A 24,566-nucleotide genomic window follows, 5' to 3' on the forward strand; every position below is an offset into this window, starting at 1 on the left:
TGAAATTCAGTCTCTTCAGGAAGCACTTCCTGTGTCTTGTCTAAATCAATTAGGATTATTTTTCTAGAGGACAAAGGTGGACACAATTTTGGAGGACAATCCTTTTCAAATGAGGACGTCTGGCCAAGCAATATCAATAATTGCATAAATAATGTATGTAATAAGTGCAAAAACAAAATTTATTTTATGAAACCATATTTTTTTCCTTAAAAATATCGATTTTAATATGCAGGTATTAATCCAGTATCGCAATCGGACAGCGCAGTTTTCTTTACCCATATGTATTTTTTGTTGTGGATTATAGGGCTTGAAGAAATTAAAATTATATGATAGGTTAAAAAAACAGTGCATATTATAAAATTGTAATATTTTCTATTTGCATATATTTTATATATAATACATATTTTTTTATATACATACTTTTCAAATATGTATATATTTGAAAAGATCACGAGTTACAATTTTTGTAAATAAAGAATAACAGGACTAAGTCTTAAAGTATTCTCCACACTAAATTCGTAATAATTGCATCCTCCCTAACAATCGTTAAAATCACAGTTTTTCTTGTGTTTTCCACTTAGTTTAAATTCTTTTAGGCGTATTTCAATTTATAATTTCGTTTGTATTTAAAAAATCAATCTTCAGAGACCATCTTCATAATTTCGTTTAATTGTTTGCACAATAAAAATAACTATTGATATGCAAAATAACGACAGTCCCCTATTTACATTCTTTCTCATGCATAGACATCTAATACATACACAAATATACATTTTTACAATTTTTATTAATTTATTTTTTACATACGCACATTTCGGAATTTATTGTGAATCACAATCCTATACAAAATGAATTTTATACATGCTTTACACTAGATAAATGAAAAGGGCTAGAGACCTCAACACACTCTTTGACCGGCCTTTCATTTAACAACTATTTCGTGGATCCCTTTCACCAACTTTACTTTTTAATAATATAAAATTTATATATAATAAATAAAAATTATCATATTCACGAATGATAACAACGTATTTAAGTACCTAATTAGCGTAAAAAATATCAACGTAACGTAATAATTAAAATTATAATTTATTATATTTCATAATATAAAAATAATATTGAAAACACTTTAATTAAAAAATTGGTATATTTTTTATAATAATATCTGTACATTCCATATATTTTTATTTACATTTATAAATTACTATATAAAAATTTCAATAGAACCTTCTTCCTCATTGCACTCATATCGGCTAAATTAAATGCAACGACGCTATAATGGTAACCTGCGAATACATAAATAGTCCATTTATATAAAATTATCAGTCCATTTATTAATCACTCACTCGTTAACGCTACTATAATGCTTTCATTGAAAACATTACAGCACTTTTATCATCTAACCGACACTAACTCGATATTTAGTAATTGTTTAACTTTGTCTGTATATTTAACAAGGGCTATCTTGGAGGCGCGGATGTTGATCTTCTCCCCGGCAGACATCAACTGCTGACACTGCGCTCGGTCGAGGAACTCTTGCATGCGCAACTCTTTGAGCGAATCTCTCGGCGGACCGGGTCCGCAGTGTATTTGTTTGAGAAGCGCGTCTCTCGATTTAACTTGTAGCAAAGCGGCTAGATCTTGAAGTAAACACCACAGGCCGGTGTCTTGTTGGGGTGGACTGCTTTCGTTGATATTGGAATGATTCGAAGGTTTCAACCGGTAGAGCGGCGGCAACGGAGTAGTGGAGGTGATAAAATCTAAACTTGAAGGCGGCGGTGGAGACGGCGGTAAAGCTGGAGGAGACAACAAGGGATCATAGCCATTTTCGATCGGATCTGAAAATATTAAATACTCTTTAAGTTTATCTGTTTTATTTTCTCCTTAAAATACATAAATTATATGATGCATGTGTAATTAAATTAAAGTTTCAGTACAAAAATCACTTAGATATACATATATACATATTATATATATTCATAAATATCCTATAGAACTAGATAGAAGAAAGTAAACTATATAATATAATACCTAATAATCTACAAGGTCCATTGAACTGCCACGGCTGAGGAACATCTCCCAATAAGTCGTTCAAATAAAGTTGAAGATACCTAGTCGCTTTATCGCAACTTAGAGACATCGGCGTTTGTCCAGAATACGTTGCCAATAGTGGATCAGCCCCGTAAGATAAGAGTAGCCGGATAATCTCAACGTGACCATTTTCACAAGCTTCATGTAAAGGTCTATAATAATGAAATATAAATTAGACTTGCATTGTAATCCATGATTATTATAAAAAAAATATATTTACCTTATCCCTCCTTGTGCGGCTTCAGATACGTTAGCACCGTATTGGAGTAAAAGTCTGGCGATGTCTAAATGTCCACGAGAACAAGCTTCATGTAAAGCAGTGTATCCAGCATTGTCACGACACGACGGCGGAAGATCCAATTTTTCGAGACAATAAGCGACACAATCCTAAAACAAGATAAATATTAGGATTTGGTTAAGAACGGATGATTAATTATGAACGTACTGTGTATCCAAGACGTGCCGCTCGGTGTAAGACAGTTTCGCCGATACTCTTGTTGACGATCCAGCTTTTGATTTCTTTTTGAATGTCATGAACAGATTCAGGACTCGGTTTCGGTAAGGCACTACGTTTTCTGACATGTTCATCTTTTTTGATTTGCTTTTTTTTCTTCCTTATATAATCAAAGCCAGAGCTCAACTTGCGTCTCGGGAACAATCTTCTATATGTCTTCTTCACAGGTGCGGCAGTCTTTTCTTCAATTTTTTCTTCCTTGACCTTGTCTTTGCCGATTTCTACAGATTTGACGTCTTGATTCGCATTTTTAATTTCAGAAGAGACTTCCTCTTGTTTGATGTCTTTAATTTCGGGAAGGGTTTCTTCTTGTTTTATGTTTTTAATATCAATAGCCATTTCCTCTTTCCTTGCATTTTTGTTTTCTGCAGACTTTTCATCCTTTTTAGTGTTTTTAGTATCTAAAGGATCGTCTTTTTTGAGCTTTGAATTAGGAGGTGAAGAACTTTTCACTTTTGTCGTCGATAGCATCTTTAAAATACCATTACGTTTTCTGATTCTAAGCAACCTTCCCTTAGTATCGTTCCTTTTCAACAATCTCGAGCTCCTCAGGCCTTCCCTAACCATATTGATTATCTTCTTCTTTACTTTCTTAGGTTGTATTTTATTTTTACATTCAATGTTCTTGTCATTACTAGATATTGGCTCATCTATAGATTCTCTGCGAGCTAAAGGCGGAGCTGATGCAGGTCGTTCGTCGCCGAATACTTCCTTTATTGTTGCTCTTTGTTTCATAACGCGAGTTTCAGTCCTAGTTCGGGATTTCAAAACAAGGGGAGCGAATTCACGGGCGGCACCCAATAAACCATCAGTGTCGTTAATGAACGTATCCCTATAAGTCGTGATTGTTTCTTGTCTAAACGCCCCTACGTATAAAAAGTCTCTTATCTTAGTTTTTTCTTTCGTCACACTCTTCAAACCCTTCTTCTTCAAATCTTTTTCTAAGCCGAGGCTCGGAGTCCCTAGAAGTTCGATAGGATTCTCCGATTTGGGAATCAATTTCGGACCGTTTGTATCGTTCTTAAATTTATTCTTCTTCGACTCTTTTTTGCCACACTTTTGAATTAAAACATCCAAGATTGAATTATCGTTCTTCTTTTTACTAGCGGTGGAAATATTCGTCGAACAGGATGCTTCAGAATCATAATTTGGTCTGCGATTAATGTAAAAACTGGACGTCGATTCAGCATCGCTGTCCAACTCCTGTTTCACTTTGTCGTTACATCTTTGCATGAACAATTCTTCAGTAGAAGATGAAGGCGCAGGTGAGTTGGGGCACGGATCCAAATCCGGAAGAGATGTCGATATCCTACTCCATAACGGCGGTCTCGAAACGTTGATCAGCCTAGCGGGCATTCGAAGAGATCTTTTATAACGATAAACCTCTTCCTCCCAACCAGGCCGAAAATCTGATCCATCACCAAATCCAGTCTTTTTAGTACTATTCTCTTCTTTCACCCTAATGGAGTCTTTGGTCGGAGTCTTGACTTTAGTCTCCGGGCATTTTGTCATCGAAGAACTTTTCCTTAATCTCAGTCTAGAGCCGACGGGTAACTCGTCCGAATCACTATCACTAGATTCAATAATTGATTCGTTTGTTCCTTCCTTCTTGATCTTTTTTAAACTCAACTTTTCATCATCACTACTGATTCTCCGAGATTTCGGTTTAGTCTTAGATTCAGTCGTAAGATTTTTACCTTTTAAAGTCTTCTTTCCTGGCGAGTTTGATTCTGTTGATTTATTTTTATTTACTTTATTTCCTTTCTTATCACAGTTTGATTTAGTAAGTAATTCTCTTTCCTTTTTAACTTTTTTGTTGATAAGTGGTTGATCTTCATCCGAGGAATCCGACGAGGATGATGCGTTATTTTTATTCAACTCTTTCATATTTCCATATAGTGAATTTTCACTTTTGATTATATCGACGATGTTCACTACAGCGGTTTTCTCTATTTTAATATCCATATCGGTGAGGTTGAATTTTTCGACTGGACCACAAATCACCGTCTTCTTTCTAGATGCCCTTTTGATCTTACCAGATTTTAACTGCTCCAAGAAATCATCGCAAGCCTCTGTCCAAAAATCGTCCTCAGGAACTTTCTCGGTCTTAATATTAACAATTCTATCGGCGATGTGCGAATCAGATTTTTTTCCAGACTGTTTAACAATACTTTCACATTCGGATCCACTATCTTGAAAATCAAACACAGAATCTGAAGAATTTCTGATTACAGAAGTCGTCTTATTATTATCATCAGATTTACTGAAGAGTCTTCTCCTATGCGATTCTTGCGTCACACTTTCGATTTTATTATCATTCGTCTGTGATTTATTAGCTTTGTTCAGATTGAAATTGTTCGATTGCGTGAATCCTTTGAGCTCAGCTTTGGTACGAATCCTAGCAGCTAATTCATTGTCAGACGACAAAGAGCGTTCAGCCGATAGAGTATCGGAGTCCGTCGAATTTTTCAGATCATCGCGAATCCTAATAGACTTGGGCGAAGCGTCCAATTCAAATTTGATAGAATCTACCGCTCGTGGAACGTGCACCTTGAAACTGTCTTTTTCTGCTATGGAACCGGGCGATAAAGGTCCAGGGTTCTTATCTAATTTTTTAGAAGCCTTTTTACTTCTCAAATCGTTGAACTCTGAAGCGTGCATCGAATTGTCGTCAGACTGAATTATTATACAATCGTCAGAATTATCAACATGCTTTCTTGTTTCAGAGTTATTTTTCACTTCAAGACTGGTCCTCAATAAGCTCAACACTCGCTTATCAGCGGGCGCCGAAGAGTGCTGATTGTTGTAAATAGCAGAATTTATGTGATCTTGTTTTAATGTATAGGCATTCCTATCACCGATGCTGTTATATTCGTAATTATTATGATACAGATTTGGTCTTTTATAATTGGGATAATATCCATCTGTCGGAACGGGTGGATGCTGATAAGGTGTTGGGTGATATTTAGAATGAGGTTCTACGTTTTCACTTTTTTTGTATAAGCTGTTATTTTGATTGATGGGAGGCATAGTGATTCCGTTGGAAACCTTGTAATGGTTGACTGGCAAAGGTTCTCTAGGAGTAGGCACATTGGGTCTAGTGGGTCGTTCGTATCTCCACGCGTCATATCTAGCAGTTTTCTGCGGAATCGAATTCAATATCATTCCTGCCTCTCTCTTCCGGGCGTCTTCTTTTAAGAGAGCAGCTTGATGATGTCGCCTCTCGTTATCTAATCGCTCGGGATCTACGCAGGTCGTCAAATCTATTTTTGGTAAATTAGGATCGATCCTCCTTGAATATGAGCTGGCGTTATATGGCGCTTGTTTCACATTTTCATATCTATGATTGTACTCCTGGGTCGGATAGGATTGTTGTACAGTCGAGTTATTGGTCTTCAAATGAGCATTTTGGTCGTAGTGTACATATTTCTTGTTCGATCCGTACCCTTGGTTAGAATCGCAATACTGTAGAGACCGCTCTTGAGCGTTGGTGTTAAAATTTGGAAGGAAATCTACTTTGTGGGAGCTGCTTATGTTGTTCGGTTTACTTTGCAGTCGCTGTCTCGCGGGAGATCCATGATCTCTAGAAGAAGAACTCTCTCGCTTGTCATACAATACGTTTTCGGCATCATCTTGAGCGGTGGAGTCCGCCGGTGTCCTCACAGTCTTCACAGACAGATCTAAGGGTGACTCTTTTTTCTGTTTAGGAACTAAAGGAACGACTTGGTCGTGTCTGGAAGACTGTCGGGCGTTCATTTGATTTACAATCGACGTCACAGACACTGTCATCCGAGGCTGATGAACTGCTAAATTCTGCTTTGTAGTCATTGCACGCACCGTAGGAGCGTGCTTCATTGAAGCATCGTAAGATTGATGCTTCGGTGCCGAAGTCGACTGATAGGACAGTTGTGTATGATATGCAGCAGCCGCAGCAGCCGCAGCAGCAGAACTGTTCGGAATCATATTCGGAGAGTACTCAGTTCGACTGTTTGTCACTGGGTACGTTTTTAAAGATTGAGTGTGATAATCGGTAGATAATTTCGCAGTTTGAGCGGTCGTCGCGTGCATTCTAGAATATGTTTGCGAATACCCAGCGGGAACGGAAGAGTGAGGAGGAACTCTGCTAGGTTGCATCGCATGAATAGATCCCGAAGTAACGGAAGACGTAGCTACGTGCCTCTGATCTAGTGTCTGAATTCTTTCTGAATAAACAGTAGAGCTCGACTTGCGATGAGTACGGTTCGTATAGTCGAAGTTGTGCGTAGGAACCTTAGCGAGCATCGGATTCTCTTGGTGTGGTATTTTCGCAGGATAATGAGAACTCTGATTTTGATAAGCAGCAGCAGCAACTTGAGTCTTATGATTGTATGCGTAATGCGCCGGCGAAGCAGAGTTTGCGGAGCGAACGGGCGATTTGGACAGTTCGTGAACTTTTTGCTGCTGTTGCTGTTGTTGGTGTTGTACCATCTGATTGTACGATTTGACGATACCACCATTCGCTGATTGTTGGCCGCTTTGGCTAGGGTGAGTGAGTTGTTGACTGTGAGAATATGCATAAGGCGATGCTCTGGAATAATGAGACTGTGCTTCCAATTGTTTCTGAGTCGGCATCATAGATGCTAGTTTTGGATCTTGCGACGTAGAAGGAGCGCGTCTTACGTCCAGAGGTGTCATATTGCTCATTTCGTACGATTGATGGGCATACGTGTTGAGGTGGAGCGGCGAATTCTTCTCAATAACCTGTTGTGGATCAGCAGAGTAGGGGCGATTCGCAAAAGGCGCCGGCCTGCTCTGGCGATTCTGCAAAGAAGTCAGAGATTGGTGGTGGGAGGATTGGAGTCTGCTGTGATAGAGCGCTGAACTGTGGATGCTGGGTTGAGGAGGGGTCGGCAGATGCGACGAGTATTTGTTCTGGACGGGCAGAGCAGACGGCTTGGGGGCGCTCTGGGTAGAATAATTCATTTCTGTGACAGCGAAATGGGGTGGAATCCGAGGTTCTTCTTTGGGAGTCCTTCTGCTGTCTTCTGCGGGCGCGTCCTGGACGATGCGAGGCGGTTTATGAATGATGTGCGTTGGGGGAGATATCATGTTGGCGGACGGAGGTCTTTCGAGGTCGCCAGAAGTGTTGAGGAACGCTTGTTGCTTTTGCTGTTGCTGCTGCGCCTGTTGCATCACCGTAGCCTTGTGAATTATGTGCGGCTCCGGTTCTATCGGATCAAGCAGAGGAGGTTCAACGGGAGCCTTGGCAGAAGACGGACGAACTTCCTTGTCGATGACTTCACCCGAATCCGACGTCGTCGGCCACGGGGATTGCGCCATCGGTCCGTGTTCGTTCTGATTCGCATCTCCGTTGGGCGACGCTTTGGGTAAACCTTGGAAATATTGCCGTGCACCATCCAAGAGATTAGAAAAGTTGTCGTCCATCCTTTACGACTCCGATCTGCAACGAAAAAATAACAATTATGATGTAACGAGAAAAACATTTTATATGAATTCAGATAACAATGTTTGTTTTAGAATACTGGATAATTCATAATCTTATCACATTTGATATAAGATAATGTCATAAGTGCAACTACATAGGTCATAGATATTTTTGATTACCATATTTTATTGAAAATTAATTTTATATATAAAAAACATGAAAAAAATCAAAATTATTAATATATAAAACTATAATTAAGCAGAGACAATGGCCGCTTTGTCGAGTTAGAGAAAAATGTCCATAAAAAGATCTTCAGACCTTGATAGTCACTGGTAATACAAAGAAATTCGCAAAAAATAATACATGTGGAGTTCATAGGATCGAGTGGGAAGGACACCTACGAAGCTGTAGATAAGTTTGCAGAATAGAAGATTAAGAGTATTTTTAAATATTTACATTTCTCAGACCATTTTAACTTATTTTTATATGCAATATCCAATATAAATTGAGATTGCATCAGTCAATAATTAGCAAGCGTGAGGAGCGTCTGGTGCAGTATTTTTTCAGGTTTGAAGCTGTGGGAGTGAGCAATGGTTTTTTATAAGCATCTTTTACGTTCAACAAGAAATGTCATCTGACAAGTAAATTTAGTCATCTTTATAACACGTTTTTATATATTGATAATATCTATTATAATTTATTAATGGTCTGGATTCAATATGTGTAGTATTTTATTTAATTTTTCTATCTGTATTTTTTTTATTCACAAAATTATCCATGTTCTTAAATTATATCACTGGGATAATACTACATTGATTTTTATTTCACCCAGAATTTTAACAACATCGAAGCGGAGGAAATTGCAGAAGGTGAGAATTTTTAGGATGATGTAAAGTGTGTGGATGTGTTTATAACATTTCCCTAAGACTGCGTTGAGACTGAAGAGGACAGCAGTGAAGAAAATGGAAATGCTCGAGCTGTTACTACAGTTCACTCATCGACGAGAGTTTATAATTTGGGTGAAATTACTGAAGAAGATGTAGAAGTTCCACTTTCTTAGTTACGGAAGAGACAGAAACATAATAAAATTCAACGAAGTAGGACAAAATAATTCATCAGTGAGATTTGGAAAATCTAGGAAAACCTAATCTGTATTGATCGATCGGGATCATATTTCTTTTATCTTCCGTTGTAACCTGACAGGCCCAATATATATCAGAGTAAATCAGTACCAACTGGATAAGTCAATCAGACACAAAAAATAGCTACTGTAAAAAAATCAATATGATAAAGTCAGATACTCGGTTTTAATTGACCCTAGTAGGATTTAAGACGATTCTTAATTCAATGTTATTTATTATTCATTCTTGATTTGAGATTGATTGTTTAATAGCTGATTACTCGATAACAACCGAGCAAAGTATTACAAAACTTTTATTATTGTACTATAATGAGTTACTTTTTAAAATAAACTATGTTTAAACATGATCTTCAGTATAATGAAAAATAATATATTGAACTGATAAACGAGATCTAGCTGATCACTCTGAAGATTGGGAGGATGAAAGTTCATGATCGCATTGAATAGTGAAAACACGTCCATTTGGAGGTTTATATAATTGTTCTCAACTGAGCAGTAATTAATTTATCTGAATATCTAAAACATGGGGTTCTTAATTTGTGGAATAAAACTAATCGAAAAACATGTGTTAAGACCTACTAAACTATAGAACAGTTAGCAAAAAATCTCGCTAAAAATGCGTTTTGAATTATTAAAATGGCAAAGAAGAAAACATCAATGAAAGCAAATTGCGGAAATACCTCTGTCAAATGACGTCATAGGTTTTAAAATCAGGAGTACGTCGACCGATGATTTGAATGTCTTTGGACTTCAATTGGATGAAAGTACTGATGAAGCGCAATGCAGCCAATTGGTATTTGTGAGATACGCCAGTGATATATGTATGTGCATTGAAGACAAATTTAAGTTTCATACGAACTGACGGTGCACTTATCAAGAACTTAGTAGACAAGGGACATCTTTCAGTTTTTTCCGGGGGGAGGGAGGGATGCAAAAGTTGCCTAGTCCGTGGTCGTTTTTTTTAATATTTCGATTTTATTAAAATTCATGGTAATTAATCAAATGACATGCATTTTTCTGGCCAAATTCAAGAGTAATTCAAATGACGTCCCTGTTCAGAATCTACGTCAAAAGCATTAAAATCATTATTAAGACTTTTAATAACAATATTGCGACTAAAAATATGCAAGAATCGAATGAAGAACATCTAATAAGTTAAAAATTCACGTCAAAAGCAATAAAATCGTGTCGGTACCGTCGCAGTGGGAACGCTTGTTACCGAGCATTCGCAATGCGACGGCGCCGACACGATTTTATTGCTTTTGACGTGAATTTTTGACTTCTGAGAAGTGATAATTATTTTTGCGCCCTCCTATTGACCAAAATTCGGTTTGAATATACTTTGGCCAATACTCTCATATCATTAGTCCATAATCGATAATGATAGCTCTCATATTTTTTAAATATAGCGTAATATCAAAATGCAGACAAACTATGAAGCAATATGCGAAATGCTGTTTGTCTTCTGCTTCCCCTGAGAGATAAGTTGACTTAGTTTGTATTTTAGATTCGACTTAATGAAAAAGCTAAAACTTTCTTCGGGTTATGTTGGATTTGGTTAATTCGTGTAGGTTAGGTTTGGGTTTGAACAGCAAATGGACGTTTCGCTACTGTCATATTGAGTTTCATAGACATTATTTAGAGCAGCATATAATATCACTAGGATCTAATGTATAAAATGTATTTGGATTTCACTAGTGAAAATATAACTTCACTAAAAATACACATTCACTATAACATTTATACATCGCACGTAAATAAATAATGATAAGTATGTAAATATATATTACTAAATATGAAAAAGTTGAAATCATATAATTTTACTAGCATCTGCCTGAAAAATATTTTTTCACTGATAAAAATATATATCTACCAATGAAAATGTATTCCAATATGATTCTTTGAAATTATTTTTTTAGTGGATTTGATTTTAGAATCAGTGACGTCATTTCAGCAGGTGAGGAGTGGCAAAAGGTTGGACAGTAAGTGTTTTTTTCTGAATATTTCAATTTCATTAAGATTCATAGTATTTCATTAAATGACATGCATTTTTCCGGCCAAAAAATCCTATTCCTGTAGTTGTAGTAGTAGGTGGTTTACTACATTATCAAGCATTGGCATCAGAAACTTTTTGTCTTTGAATCACAGATTCCAAATAAAAACATATTTGCCAATACACTGGAGTCACGTTTAATGGAATCAAGAACTGAGATAGTAATAAAAAGGTATGTATATGTTATTGACATGATCGTCAAATATATGTAACTGGGTTCTTTGATTATATTGATATTCATCAACAGGTGCTTCTATGGCCTGCACAGGCATTACAAAAGCTACCCAGAAGAACACATCTCCACAAAATTTTATTAAGATCGATTCCTGTATATAGTTTTTGAGCGAAAAGTCCTGAAAACATAAGGAGATTGGCAAATGGCAATGCGTAATCCGGGACAGAGCGAGTAAGGACAATACTGGAAGAGGTAGTCAGACTGATGCTGATAATAGCAATGGAAACTGTGAAGAAGTAGCAGTAATGAGTTCAAGAACCAGTGATCTAGAGACTTTCGACATGACCTATGTCTATAGCAGATCGAAACTGGGGAGCGACGGAACTGGCCTACCCCACTAGTCCGATCGATGGAGAGCATTCGGACTGTCGCGAAATAATAGCACCGGCGTCGGGGGTGTCTTTCACCCCTGGAGGCGGCAGACGGTTTATCGACCTTGGTTCAACCCGCCGCTCGTCTCGCGGAGAGTGTGACCCAGACTTACGCAACTCTCTCAGACGGAGGAGGGTTAACAAACTCTCCCAAACGAACCCGAAAGGGTCGTTCGCAGCTGGCGGTTCGTCTGCGAATATTGTGTGTATGTGTGTGTTCTTCTGCGACTTTATTTAGCTCGGTGTGCCGACCCCGAGGCGCGACGGATCGAAATCGGTCTCGTTTTTTCTACTGATACGTGCCGGTGTAGTTGAGCGGGTCAGTGAGCTCTCGTACGAAACGGAGCGGTGTTTCCCAGAGCCGGCGAAAGTAAATAAGCTCTAATTAGGGGGAGTTGGTTTTGTGCTAGTTGAGATTTTCCGGACCCGGAAGCAATTCGTGTAACGGATATTAAATATTAGTTATTGGCGCGCTTTTTTAATTTTCGTGAAAATGAGGCCATTCAGTACACCTGTTATTGCTATTTCATTAAAAACACTTTGCTGAGCTGTACTTCCTCATAACTGTAGTTATTTCAGTGAGTATCATCAGTAAGCAGCTCTCGTAATATCTGACGGACCATATACAATGGGTTGAGCGAAAACTTTCCATCATGACTGCATTTAGATTTATTTGAAGTCATCATTTATTGACTTTCTTGCAAACGACATTGGTTTGGCTTAAAACAATAAATATTATACATCGACAACATCAATTATCACATAAACTCTTTAAATCATTTTATTCATAAGCTTTGAAACTTGTATAACTAAGCATTGTTCGAATTATCCTTTGTAATTATCGGACGGTTACCTTAAAAACATTGACTCTCAAGTTGCAATATCTTCGACACATTCGACAAAGTACTAAAGAGTGATCAAACTTCAGATTCTGAACTTTTTTTTAATAAAAAAAAATACAAATTTAAAGATATCTTTCGATTTTTTTATTAATCTAACATTTGATGTATTTAAATAATTATGAAAAATAAGATCAATTAACTCTTTTACCGCGGATGGATAATATTTTGAAAAATACGGCGTATTTTTCAAAATATTATAAAAATATACAATATTTCTGGCGGTATCTTGGCTATATTGGTTTTTAGGTGCTCGACGTTTCGGGTTTGTAGGCATAGACACGAATCTTAGCGTAACCCCACAAAAAATTCCAAATGCGTTAAATCGCATGCTTTTGGCGGCCAGTTGACATCACCAAAACGTGAAATAATACGACATGGGAACTTTTCACGCAAAACATTCAACATTGTACACGATATTTGAAAAGTTGCGCCGTCTTGTTGGAACCACATGTCTTCCACACCAATATATTTTATTTTGTATCAAAAATAATCGGTTATCCTGCGCCTATGGTGCTCACCATTGACTGTTACAGTCCGACCTTCATCGCTTTCAAAAAAGTAAGGCACAATGACGCCGCCTGACCACAATGTCGCTTTTTGGGCATGTAATGGTCTTTCTCGAATCATATGAAGATTTTCCTTGTTGCGTTGGAGATAAGGTAAGGCATGTGCATCATTGCGGCGCCTGTTCAGCCAGAATATTGCTGCTATAAGTGAAAGTGTGGCCAAAGACCCAGATTTGTCGATTCATCGACGTTCACAGCTCTTGGGATTTTTCTTAAGGCGCTCCCTTTGGCGCATTTTGTATCTGGACTTGCACCTACACCCATATAAAATTCAAATAACACAATAACTGACGCCTGGTGTTAAGAGCGGCGTGGAATTAATGCTGATTTTTCAGAAAAAATCTATACTAATAAGGCACATTTTCACCTATCTGGGTACGTTAATAAGCAAAATTTCCGCATATGGGGCGAGGAAACTCCTCATGAGATTCACGAAAGACCGTTACATACCCAAAAAGTGACTGTTTGGTGCGCATTGTGGTCAGGCGGCGTCATTGGACTTTACTTTTTTGAAAACAATGAAGGTCAGACTGTAAACAGTCAATGGTAAGCGCTATAGGCGCATGATAATCGATTATTTTTGGCACGAAATCGAAGATATTGATGTGGAAGACATGTGGTTACCTGGTGCAACGTTGGATGTTTTGCGCGAAAGGTTCCCAGGCCGCCAATATCATGCGCTGTTGGATATTTTTTGTGAGGTTACGCTAAGACCGACAAACCCAAAATGTTGGAGCACCTAAAAACCAACACCCGGAAAGCTATGTACGAAAAAGTCATCGGAAATTACAATGAAAAGATCGGCTACTGCAAAGTCCCGAGGCGGCCATTTAATCATAATCAATGAAATGTTTATATATAATTTCTGATTTAATTTAAATTTCTATTTTTAAACGTTTTTTATGTCTTCACTTTTTTCTCTAAGACGGTTTTTAACAAAGTTACGATTTTTTAATGGCAGCTATTTTAAAACAGGACAGCGGATAAAGTTGGCTACCGAACTTATCTGAGATATTTTGAAGATTATTTATAGAAAAAAATTCATGTCAATTACGACAATTATAATTTCCTCAATTTTTGTTATATCCTACATATATTCGTGATAAAATATGTAGTATTCTTGTAAAGAAAATATTTTATAATTATAAAAAAATTATTGTATTGAATACTCAATTATCGTTTGGCACACTTACTAGATATCACATATATCATAAACACACCTGATATTAGCTCACGTGTTTTCCATTGTACCAAATATAGTGACGACCGTGACATGATTAGCTGTACGATTCACAGTTGATAATTTATTATAGCGCCAAATCAAACTAATTATAATTTGTTGAAAGCAATATTGTCACATCTTGTACTAATTAATATCTTTGTATTTTACCTTAAAGTTCATGATCTTAACGCGATTTAGATATATCTCGAGAAATATTTTTTCACAATGAGTAATTAAAAAATTGTAGATATTTCTTCATAAATACCATTTCATGCCAAATTATGAAAATCGTTTTGATATGCATTTAATATCAATTGTTAAGAACCATTCTTGAAAGATAATGCTATCGAAAATTTAGATCAGATACGATGATTTAGAAACACGTTCTAAACTTTCGTTATTTTCTTGTAAATCTATTTTATATCGCACTCATTAAGATTAAATTAGGAGAGCGTATGTACGAAAAGAATTTAATCGAATCATTCGATCATTGAAAATCGTCGAAGGAGCAAGATGAACATTTGATTTTATATGGACGATTTCAGTGTCGAGAGAATTAAAGAATAATTTTAAATCTGCAACACGATCATGATTCTCACTAATGAGGAAGAAGTATTTAGAATAAGATTATTACTTTGTAAATTTATTTATGTATTATGATTAAATAAAATTTACATGGGCAATAAAAATATAAATCTACTACTTTTACTATGGTACTAATCTAAATATTAATGAGTAATGGTCAATTTAAAATATGATATTGTTTTTATGTAAGTACGTGATAAACGATGTACGGATCCGAGCTATAAATGTGAAATTGAGTTATAAACTGCGGCGGCAAAGGCGAGTGAATGAACCGACACCCTTTGAAGGGCGGGGCGCGGGCGGCACCCTTACCCTTTTCGGCTGTGTGTAGCCTGTTCTAATGGCTAAGTAAATAAAAGTCAAGCGCGTACAAAGGTATTCCTTGAATTGAGTCAAATATAGCATCTAAGCACAAATCTTAATTGGTTTATCCAATTCAATAAAAAGGAACATTTTAACAAGTATGAAATTAATTCATACCATAATACCATAATTCGACCTAATTTGTACCTTCAATGATTTAAGTGATAGAACTCAAAAGTATAATTTTATTTAGTGTACTTATCTCGAGCGGCTGCCGCTCCCATTACAATGCCTTTAAATATTATATTGACAGAAAAGTAAATTTTCACGACGCCAGAGCTCTTTGTAATTAACGTGAAATTCTACATATACATATATACCGAATTATCTTATCTTTGTGGCAAAAATCATATTGCTTTTAGATAAAGCAACACAATTGTGGATATCGATAAGTCTATATAAAGATTATTTTTTCGAGTTGAAACGAGTGCTGCGCTACCTCTGTTTGTGTACGGCCGTGTTTTAATATCTCACGTTTGCTATCAAGAAAAGTATCGAACAAGAGTAAGTTCAATTTTGCATGAAATTCATCTGCTATCAAGTTCATGAGGATGTGACTATCGAGAAATATTATTGTTAAGGTGGCACAAACTTTTCCAAGAAGGGCAACCTCGTCATCAAATGATCAGAATGTCAAAGTTTAAACTATATGTTTCGCTTATCATTTTTATATATATAATACAAAATTTGTTCTTTTTTTAAAAAAAATATTGCTTCCAAACAAAATTAATTTTCCGGTCAGAACATTAATTTTCCGTTTGAAATGCAACAATCGCAGGCAGTGTCGAGCCGACGGCGGGGTGGCTTTAGTGGGTGGGGGTAAGCGCAAGAGCGTGGAGGGGAGGATATCGATCGCCCCCCGGCGGCCTCGCAGTCTGGCCACGACCGCCGCTGAGGTGGGGTGCGCTTTCGCCAGCCGTGAAAAACTTTCGCGGTCGCAACTCGAAAAAACACCGATGAAAACTTTCAAGGTCGCGAGAAAACTCCACTCGCTGTCCATTTGAGCAAATTTAGAACAAACATTGCGGACGCATATAAAAATTTAATTAGTCACAGAAGAGATATTGACAAGTCCTGCAATTGCGACGCGTGTTAATAAAACACGATAAATAATATAGGCATAAAAAATCTAAAAATAAATCATATACGTTATGAGGTTTGAAATGATGATTCGAGGGGTTTGCTCCACATATGTTATCGCAAAATAAATGATTACCATTATTACTTATGCCATTGTTCTTTCGTTCAAGTCCACTTAAATTGAATTATCTAATCTAATATAAAACAACCCTTTTCAGTTCAATTCAATTCAATTTTCTCTTACTAAATCCACTGTGGTCCAATATATTTAATCACAACAATTAAGCTTCTTACCGATTATTTGTATATTACTTATTTAGAGTATACCCTGTACTCGTTCCAAATGTTGGGACCACTACCTGTAAAAAACATCAAGGAATGCAATGACAAAAAAATCAAAAAAAGATCCATGATATTTCAGGTTACCAAATCTAACTTCAATACAATTGAAGAATTCATTTTTTTTCAATATTATGTATAGGTCCATCACACCATGTTTTAAAAATATTACTATAGACTTCTGATATAAAAAGACTGATTAAAGTATATTCAAACCGAATTTTGGTCAATAGGAGGGCGCAAAAACAATTATCCCTTCTCAGAAGTCAAAAATTCACGTCAAAAGCAATAAAATCGTGTCGGCGCCGTCGCAGTGGGAACGCTCGGTAACGAGCGTTCCCACTGCGACGGGGATTTTTGACTTCTGAGAAGGGATAATTGTTTTTTGCGCTCTCCTATTGGTCAAAATTCGATTTATATGTGCCTCTGATGTGGTCAAAAAAATGTTTCTAAATCTATCGATGGATTAACAGATTTTACAGCGAATTTTAGTAATTTAATAATTCCAGGTAAAATGGAATGGTATTACCAAATCTTTTTACCGTAATATATTAATATAAATATCCCTGAGTAACTAACAAAATAAAATACTGGAAAGCACTCGAAAATGATTAATGGCATGACATAGCAAATGTTGTTCTGATCCAAATACACTTTTGGTCCTCATTCAGCACTTATAATTCAAGTCAGGAACGATATTTCAATGGTGGTAAGAAACTCATCAATGCGTTAATACAAATTCGTGCACCCTTGATTAATTTGCACCTTTGACCACAAATAAAGGTTAAAATTTGGCATTCAGAATTAAAATATTGATACACGAACTGCTGTTAAACTGTGAAAAATATGAAAAAAATATAGCGAATGCGTGATTTCCTATATTCGAACCAATAAAAAACTTGAAGGATGGTGATTAAACCCATGAGTACATTAACATATTTCAACATTTATAGTCAATATTCTCAAAACATACATTTGTTAAATTCGCCCTTAATATTCTCAACGCCTTATATGCAGCTATAATTTTATTTAAAAAAGTGTGGCTTATATTACATACAAAATAATACACATACATAACGTGAATTGAGAAAGAAACAAAGAGCATTCCCACACTAATATGCATTCGTGGAATTCGAACGGAGTTTTACGAATGTTTTTACGTGTGTTTTTTCAATGAACGTCTACACAAAATCATATGATCCTCGCCTTCAGTGACTATGATATTAATTTATAATGTACAACTTAGAATATCATCAGTTCAGTCCTGGGACACCTAATGGCATATAGCATCCGTATACAAAATAAATAAATAAACAGAAGGCCAAATCAAATTGCTTTTTACTGCAATAAGATAACGAGATATGCAAGAAAAAATAAGCATGAATCATATTTCCAAGGGAGATGTGTAAGAGCAAACAAATTAAGAATCACTGATATAATATTGATTTAAATTAAATACAAATAAATAATTATGATTATAAAATTGATATGTTAAGTTGACATTGAAAAAAATATATACACGTCTAATCTCGACGAGCGAGCGTAGAGCGGAGGGGTAGGGCAGATATGCTTTGATTGTTTTATTTGTACACCTTACTGATTTTTTTGGTCATAACTAACGTATGTGACCAATTTAAAAACAAAAAACAATCTAATAACAAATAATATTTTTCTAGCGTCATCCAGAAAAAGGCTTGTTACAGACAGATAAAAAGAAAAAATAAAATGGCCGAGAATCGATACGAAATAAATCAAAATGAGCAAAATTAAATTATCCCAAGTAGACACGTGTCACATTAAATTCCATTTATCCTGCGACGATTACTGTTACATTGGAGTTGTAAAACTAGCTCTCTTTCAAGATCGATTCAAAACATTCTAGAGTAGCTTTTTGCTTTTTCCGATTAACCCAGTTTCTACTCTTGAGCTATTTACAGCATTCGAGACGAAGTTGTAGTTTTTAGCGGAAAAATTTTTCACGGTGATTTTTTTATTCAAGATGTTATATCATCATGATAGTATTCTCAAAACTATTGCTGAGGAAGATGATGGCTTGATCAATTTCTGGAGGAAATGACGACATTAGATGTTATACTTGGAACAGCACAAACTTGGTCAAAAGTAAAGTCATAAACACTTGTTTGATCGTGGAGAAAGATTCTTCCTGACGTGAAAATATATGTATCGGATTCTGAAGAGACTGAGGCAAGTGATAGGTGTATATCTGACATATGCAGATAAATGTAAAATTTAAATGTTATGAAAATGTCGATCAGAAAAACATCAATGAGTAGTGTGAATGCGATTAAATGATCAGGGATGTCATTTGAGATGGCATTTGCCACCCCCCCCCCCTCTTGAATTTTGCCAGAAAAAGGCATAGTATTAAATTAAATACTATGAATCATAATGAAATAAAAATACTAAAAAAACTGAAATTAAGTCCCTGAAATGTTCAGTCTTATCCCTCAAAGAAAATCTTAAAAAATAGTCTCGAAACTATTTCGAAAATATTTTTTAAAATAGGTCATTTCAGTGAAATCATATCGAAATATATTTTCACCAGTAGATATATTTACCGGTGAAAATATACGATTTCAACTTTCAGTATGTAGTAATTAATATATACATATATTTACATACTCATCATTATTTATTTACATGGGATGTATAAATGTTACAGTGAATGTGTATTTTTCAGTGAAATGATATTTTCACTATTAAAGTCCAAATACATTTTCACCAGTAGATATATTTCTACTAGCGAAAATACAATTTAACTGGTGAAATTATATGCTCCTCTAAAATGTCTATGAAACTCAATTTGACAGATGCGAAACGGTCATTTGCAGTTCAAACCCAAACCTAACCTAATGAAATTAGGTTAGGTTTGGCCTAAAACAAACTAAGCCAACTCATCTCACAGGGGATAATTTGCGGAAGAAGTACAAATAGACGTCGCATTTCGTATATTGCTCCATAATGTGTCTTCACCTAGATATTACACTATGTTTTAAATATGATAACTATCCTTCTAATATAAGTATGTTGGTCGAAGTACATTCAAACCAAATTTTGGTCAATAGAAGGGCGCATAAAAAACAATCATCACTTCTCAGAAGGCAAAAATTCACGTCAAAAGCAATAAAATCGTGTCAGCGCCGTTGCGATGGGAACGCTCGGCAACGAGCGTTCCCACTGCGACGGCACGATTTTATTGCTTTTGACGTGGATTTTTGCTTTCTGAGAAGGAATTAATTGTTTTTTGCGCTCTCCTATTGGTCAAAATTTGGTGTCATTTAATGAAATACTATGAATTTTAATAAAATGAAAATATTAAAAAAACGACCACTGACTTGCCAATTTTCCTTCCTCCCTACTCTGACAATTTTTTAAATCGAATCCCTGCGAATGATCCGTGTTTTCAATGCTTGAATAATGCGGATATCGTTTCTCTATTGTCACTCAAACAGATGAAGAAGGGGGCGATTGTAAGAATACAGGTAAAGAAGATAATAACAATTCGTGGGCCACAAGCCGGCACTGAGGGGATTCGAATAAAACCAAAAGGGATTCGAATACAACGATTTAATAGCTCTTACAAAAATTAGTACTGATTTGAGAGATTCTCAAAAGCAAATGAGAATCATAGATTTGATAATTAGATCATTGATAATCTGAATTTTAAACATATTTATTATTTTTTAAAACCAAATAAAAATTGATTATCCGTGTTTTGAAAATGTCCGCGCACTTCCTCCCCAGCATTAGCCCAGATAATCGAGAGTATGCTGTATGCTGTATTTTATAAAAATCACAGTGGTCCCTAATAGGGTTTTAAAGCGAGAGAAATATAAAATCGCTTGTGGGGTGTAATTTTAAATTTGAATCAAAATTGTATATTTTATTTATTTTTATTATCGATCTATGACCCAAGATCAATCTCCGTCTATATGAATCATTCTATTTATATGAAAAGATAAAAAAAATATGATATAGGCTTTCTATTCACGTGAGAATGCTTATTGTTGTATAGTACAATATAGGATTCGTTCACAATATAAAGAGGTCCATAAAAGAAAAAGTAGACATAGGCCTAGACGTGACGGTCGAATCGCAACCAGTTGCACACACATATTGGGCAAAACGGTAAAATTTAATGGTTGTAGCAACAGGTGGCATGCCTGTCATAGTCACACGTAGACGAACGTGGTCGGTCAGTGTTTTATAAATGTAGTATAAATATTCTCGTTGGCGTATCAAAACGTTTTCGGGTCGCCGAGGAAAATATTACGGGAGTTGGCAAGTTTCCCATGTTTACTCGCGTCGAAGAATGCAACTAGAACGCGACTTTCTCTTCTTCTCAGACGGTAAAAGTTTCGCGAGCACGTACCTACAAAAATCTCACATCGTACACGTGCTTTAAAATCAATTAAGAAACAGTGGTTAGTTTGTAATGAACGTAGATACTCAGCATCAGCATAGTCAAAGCCGAAGAAATAACGGTCATAATATTTCAATGTATTGACGAAGCTATCGATTAGGACTAGAAGCAAAATACTCATAGTAGTTTATAGACACAACCACTTGGAAATAACAAGACGTTGTTAACGAGTTTGTATATATTGAGTAAATTCTAGTCCAAGTCGGATATAAACAAACTAGTGTAATGAAAAATAAATGGGTGCGATTTAACAGGAAATTATTTTAAAATATATGTGCATTTAAATAAATACTTTGTTCCATAAAATTAATTATTTGTGAATTTGTGGATAACCAGAATCGGAATATTCGTCAACACTTACTAAACACCCAAAAGGCTTTGTAGGAATGTCTATAGAACGAGTGAATTAATATATCAACCAATACGTTAATAAATTTAGTTAATTGGATCCTAAGAGCTGTGTCATGTAAAAAAATGTGGATTTTTCGATAATTTTTTTTTTAAAATAGGTTCTTTAAATTTGTAATTTTGAGTTTTAAAGAAAAAATATGTTTTACCTCTTATATCATATCGTTTTTATTTATTTATGTAAGACATTTTAAAAGAATCAGCAATTTACATTTGAATAAAGTTCTGTGTTAATCTTTTTCCAGTATCGAGAGGTAGCCTGAAATTTTTTGGGAACTTATTAGTACAGGAAGAGATTAACTGATCAGCTAGCCAGAACATTAATTCGTTAATTTCACGTGATACTGTAAGTGTATTTGAGAGCAAATGGATAATTGACGAGGAGGCGACAGTGTCATATCTAATCTAACGGTCCATAAAGCAAATGCATATGCTTCATTATATTCATGCGCGTGCATCATGGATAAGAACAGATATTACGCAGATAGTACATACAAATAGTTGCACTGCTAGTATAATAAATACTGCATTGAATGAATAATTGTGTGTGATACAATGCAATGTTTACTGTAAATGCGTCACCCGAATGCATAACTACGAATTATTAGTTAATATATTATAAACTTGAAATATTTTATACTAATAAATATTTAAATATATACCCTTTTATATTACGATACTTTTGTGATCTTTATTAACTACATGAAGAGGTATGTATGCAATATAGCGATCGGTGTTCAATAAAAGTTCTCTTTTAGCAAAAAAAAAAAAATAGACTTTTGGATAGTTTTGCATTCGAGTGATCAATTATGAACAGAGAAACTTTAAATACGAGGGTACTGATTATTTATTAAAATGGGAAATGGCCAAAGCACTCGATGACCTAATATATAATGAATAATATTAGATTACTATATAATAATAGAATATAAAATAACTATAAAAACATGTTTAATATATTTATTAAATTTATAAACACAATATTGATAGCCAAAACAGAAGAAGAAATTACTACAATGTTTCATCAATAATGAATTCCATTGTGATTGTTAAAAATAAAATTAGCTTGCAAATATTCTGTTCAAAAAGTCTGTTCTAACTGAAAATACAAAAATGATTCGAAATAACCTAAAGTATGATGATAAAGCTATTGAAGGATTGAAGCTATTCATCAACAAAAGTTTTTAAATTTTGATCTTATATTTTCTACCTATTTCTTATGGAATTTTCATATCGAAACATCGACTAACATAAGAAGAAGATAAAACGAAAAAATTATATTTATGATGTTGGATGACGAACTAGTTATACCTAATATGTACAACTTTTTTTTCTAATATTATTATTGTGAAAATCTATAAAAACATAATGCCTCCACTACACTCTCTGGAAGTTGTCCGAACCGAAGCTACAACTGAAGTCGGCCGAGATCTACGACTTCGAGTAAACGCCCACACTGTCGCGGATGATGTTCGGACGGCGGCTGCTGTCACTTACAGCCGGCATATTTGCGCGCGATCGAATAAAGTACCAAATAATCGCAATTTTTCAATTGTTATATTATTAAAATTACGGTGCTGATAATTATAAAAGTTTGTGTGGGCACTCACCAATACAATATCAAAAAAAACTTTTCGGTCGTAAATATTAAATTTACGCAAAATCTTTGTCGGCTTTTGCAAAATGCCATAAGGCATAAAAATGATACTTCAGAATACGATCAACACATCTGTGACCATCCTAGAATTTGTCGCCATCGATTCTAAATAAGAATTCGTTATGATGTGACATTTATATAAACCGATCTAGGAAAATACATAAGGATATACGAAACGATTTTTTTTAACAAAATCAAGTACCACTAATTATTTTTTAATTATTAAATTTTATATGAAAAAAAATATAATAACGATATCTGTTAGAAGAATATACTATCAAAATATAATTAATCCCTTTTGGTGCCCTAAAATATTCAAAGATGTCAGTAAGAGTCTGTTGAAGTCCCCGATAAGCATGTGGTATTATAACTTGACCACATGACCACGATGCAGCGCTCGTCATGCGTGTTGACCATAGGACGCCTACGCGCATACTGAAATTGAACCGAGTTGCTCGTTCTATCTCAGTTTGCGAAGCACCATATCATTATCACTCTCACTCTCGTCACTTAACACGCGAGGGAGCGAAAGGGGAAGTATCTCACCGCTCGCGCTCGAAAAAGTAGCTCCGACCTTGGTCCCTTTGACTCGGAAAAAATGCCGACAATGTTCGAAAGCCCTCGAAGCTGGCCAAGTCGACTGAATTACCCCCACTTTACCTCCCGTTCTCGGTAGCCTCGTACAACTTCCGAGAGATTTTATAGCATGCAGAACCGAAATAACCCACTATATTCTCCGTCCTTGGCCAACCTTGGCAAAATTTCCAGAGAGTGTAGTGCAGGCATAATCTGTGACGCTCGTTGCCGAGCGTTCTCACTGCGACGGCACCGACACGACTTTATTGCTTTTGACGTGAATTTTTGACTTCTGAGAAGGGATAATTGTATTTGCGCCCTCCTATTGACCAAAATTCTGTTTGTACACACTTTAACCAATGCTATCATATCATAAGTCCGTAGTAATATCGATAAGCTAACATATTTTTAAAACATAGTATAATATCCAAATTAAAATCGATTCAAATCGATTTTAATTATTTTATAAATATATTCTTGCTATGATTTTTTCTAGAGTTGGGCCCGTCAAGGAGAACAAGCCCAGGGAATTTGTCTCCTCTCGGTAGACCTGGGTCTTAATCACTGATTTGTAGTGCTGGTGATTTCTTTGCT

General features: G+C 35.6%; 1 protein-coding gene across 5 annotated transcripts in view; it reads right to left on the reverse strand.

Annotated features, from left to right (window-relative positions):
• Positions 1-350: 350 nt before the first annotated feature.
• LOC148229611 (uncharacterized) overlaps positions 351-24,566 on the reverse strand; it is a 160,673-nt gene continuing 136,457 nt past the window's right edge. For all 5 annotated transcript variants that reach the window (XM_088198608.1, XM_088198605.1, XM_088198604.1 and 2 more), the window contains 4 exons: positions 2,537-8,045; positions 2,312-2,478; positions 2,032-2,243; positions 351-1,838 (listed from right to left, as the gene is read on the reverse strand). In XM_088198608.1, the coding sequence (XP_088054734.1) occupies positions 1,396-1,838; positions 2,032-2,243; positions 2,312-2,478; positions 2,537-8,029 (6,315 nt within the window). In that variant the 5' untranslated portion in view covers positions 8,030-8,045 and the 3' untranslated portion in view covers positions 351-1,395. The remainder of the gene's footprint in view (positions 1,839-2,031; positions 2,244-2,311; positions 2,479-2,536; positions 8,046-24,566) is intronic.

This window comes from Plectrocnemia conspersa, unplaced genomic scaffold (assembly GCF_051122295.1).
Source record: "Plectrocnemia conspersa isolate PC_06_02 unplaced genomic scaffold, ASM5112229v1 ptg000011l, whole genome shotgun sequence".
NCBI classification, from domain to species: Eukaryota; Metazoa; Arthropoda; class Insecta; order Trichoptera; family Polycentropodidae; genus Plectrocnemia; species Plectrocnemia conspersa.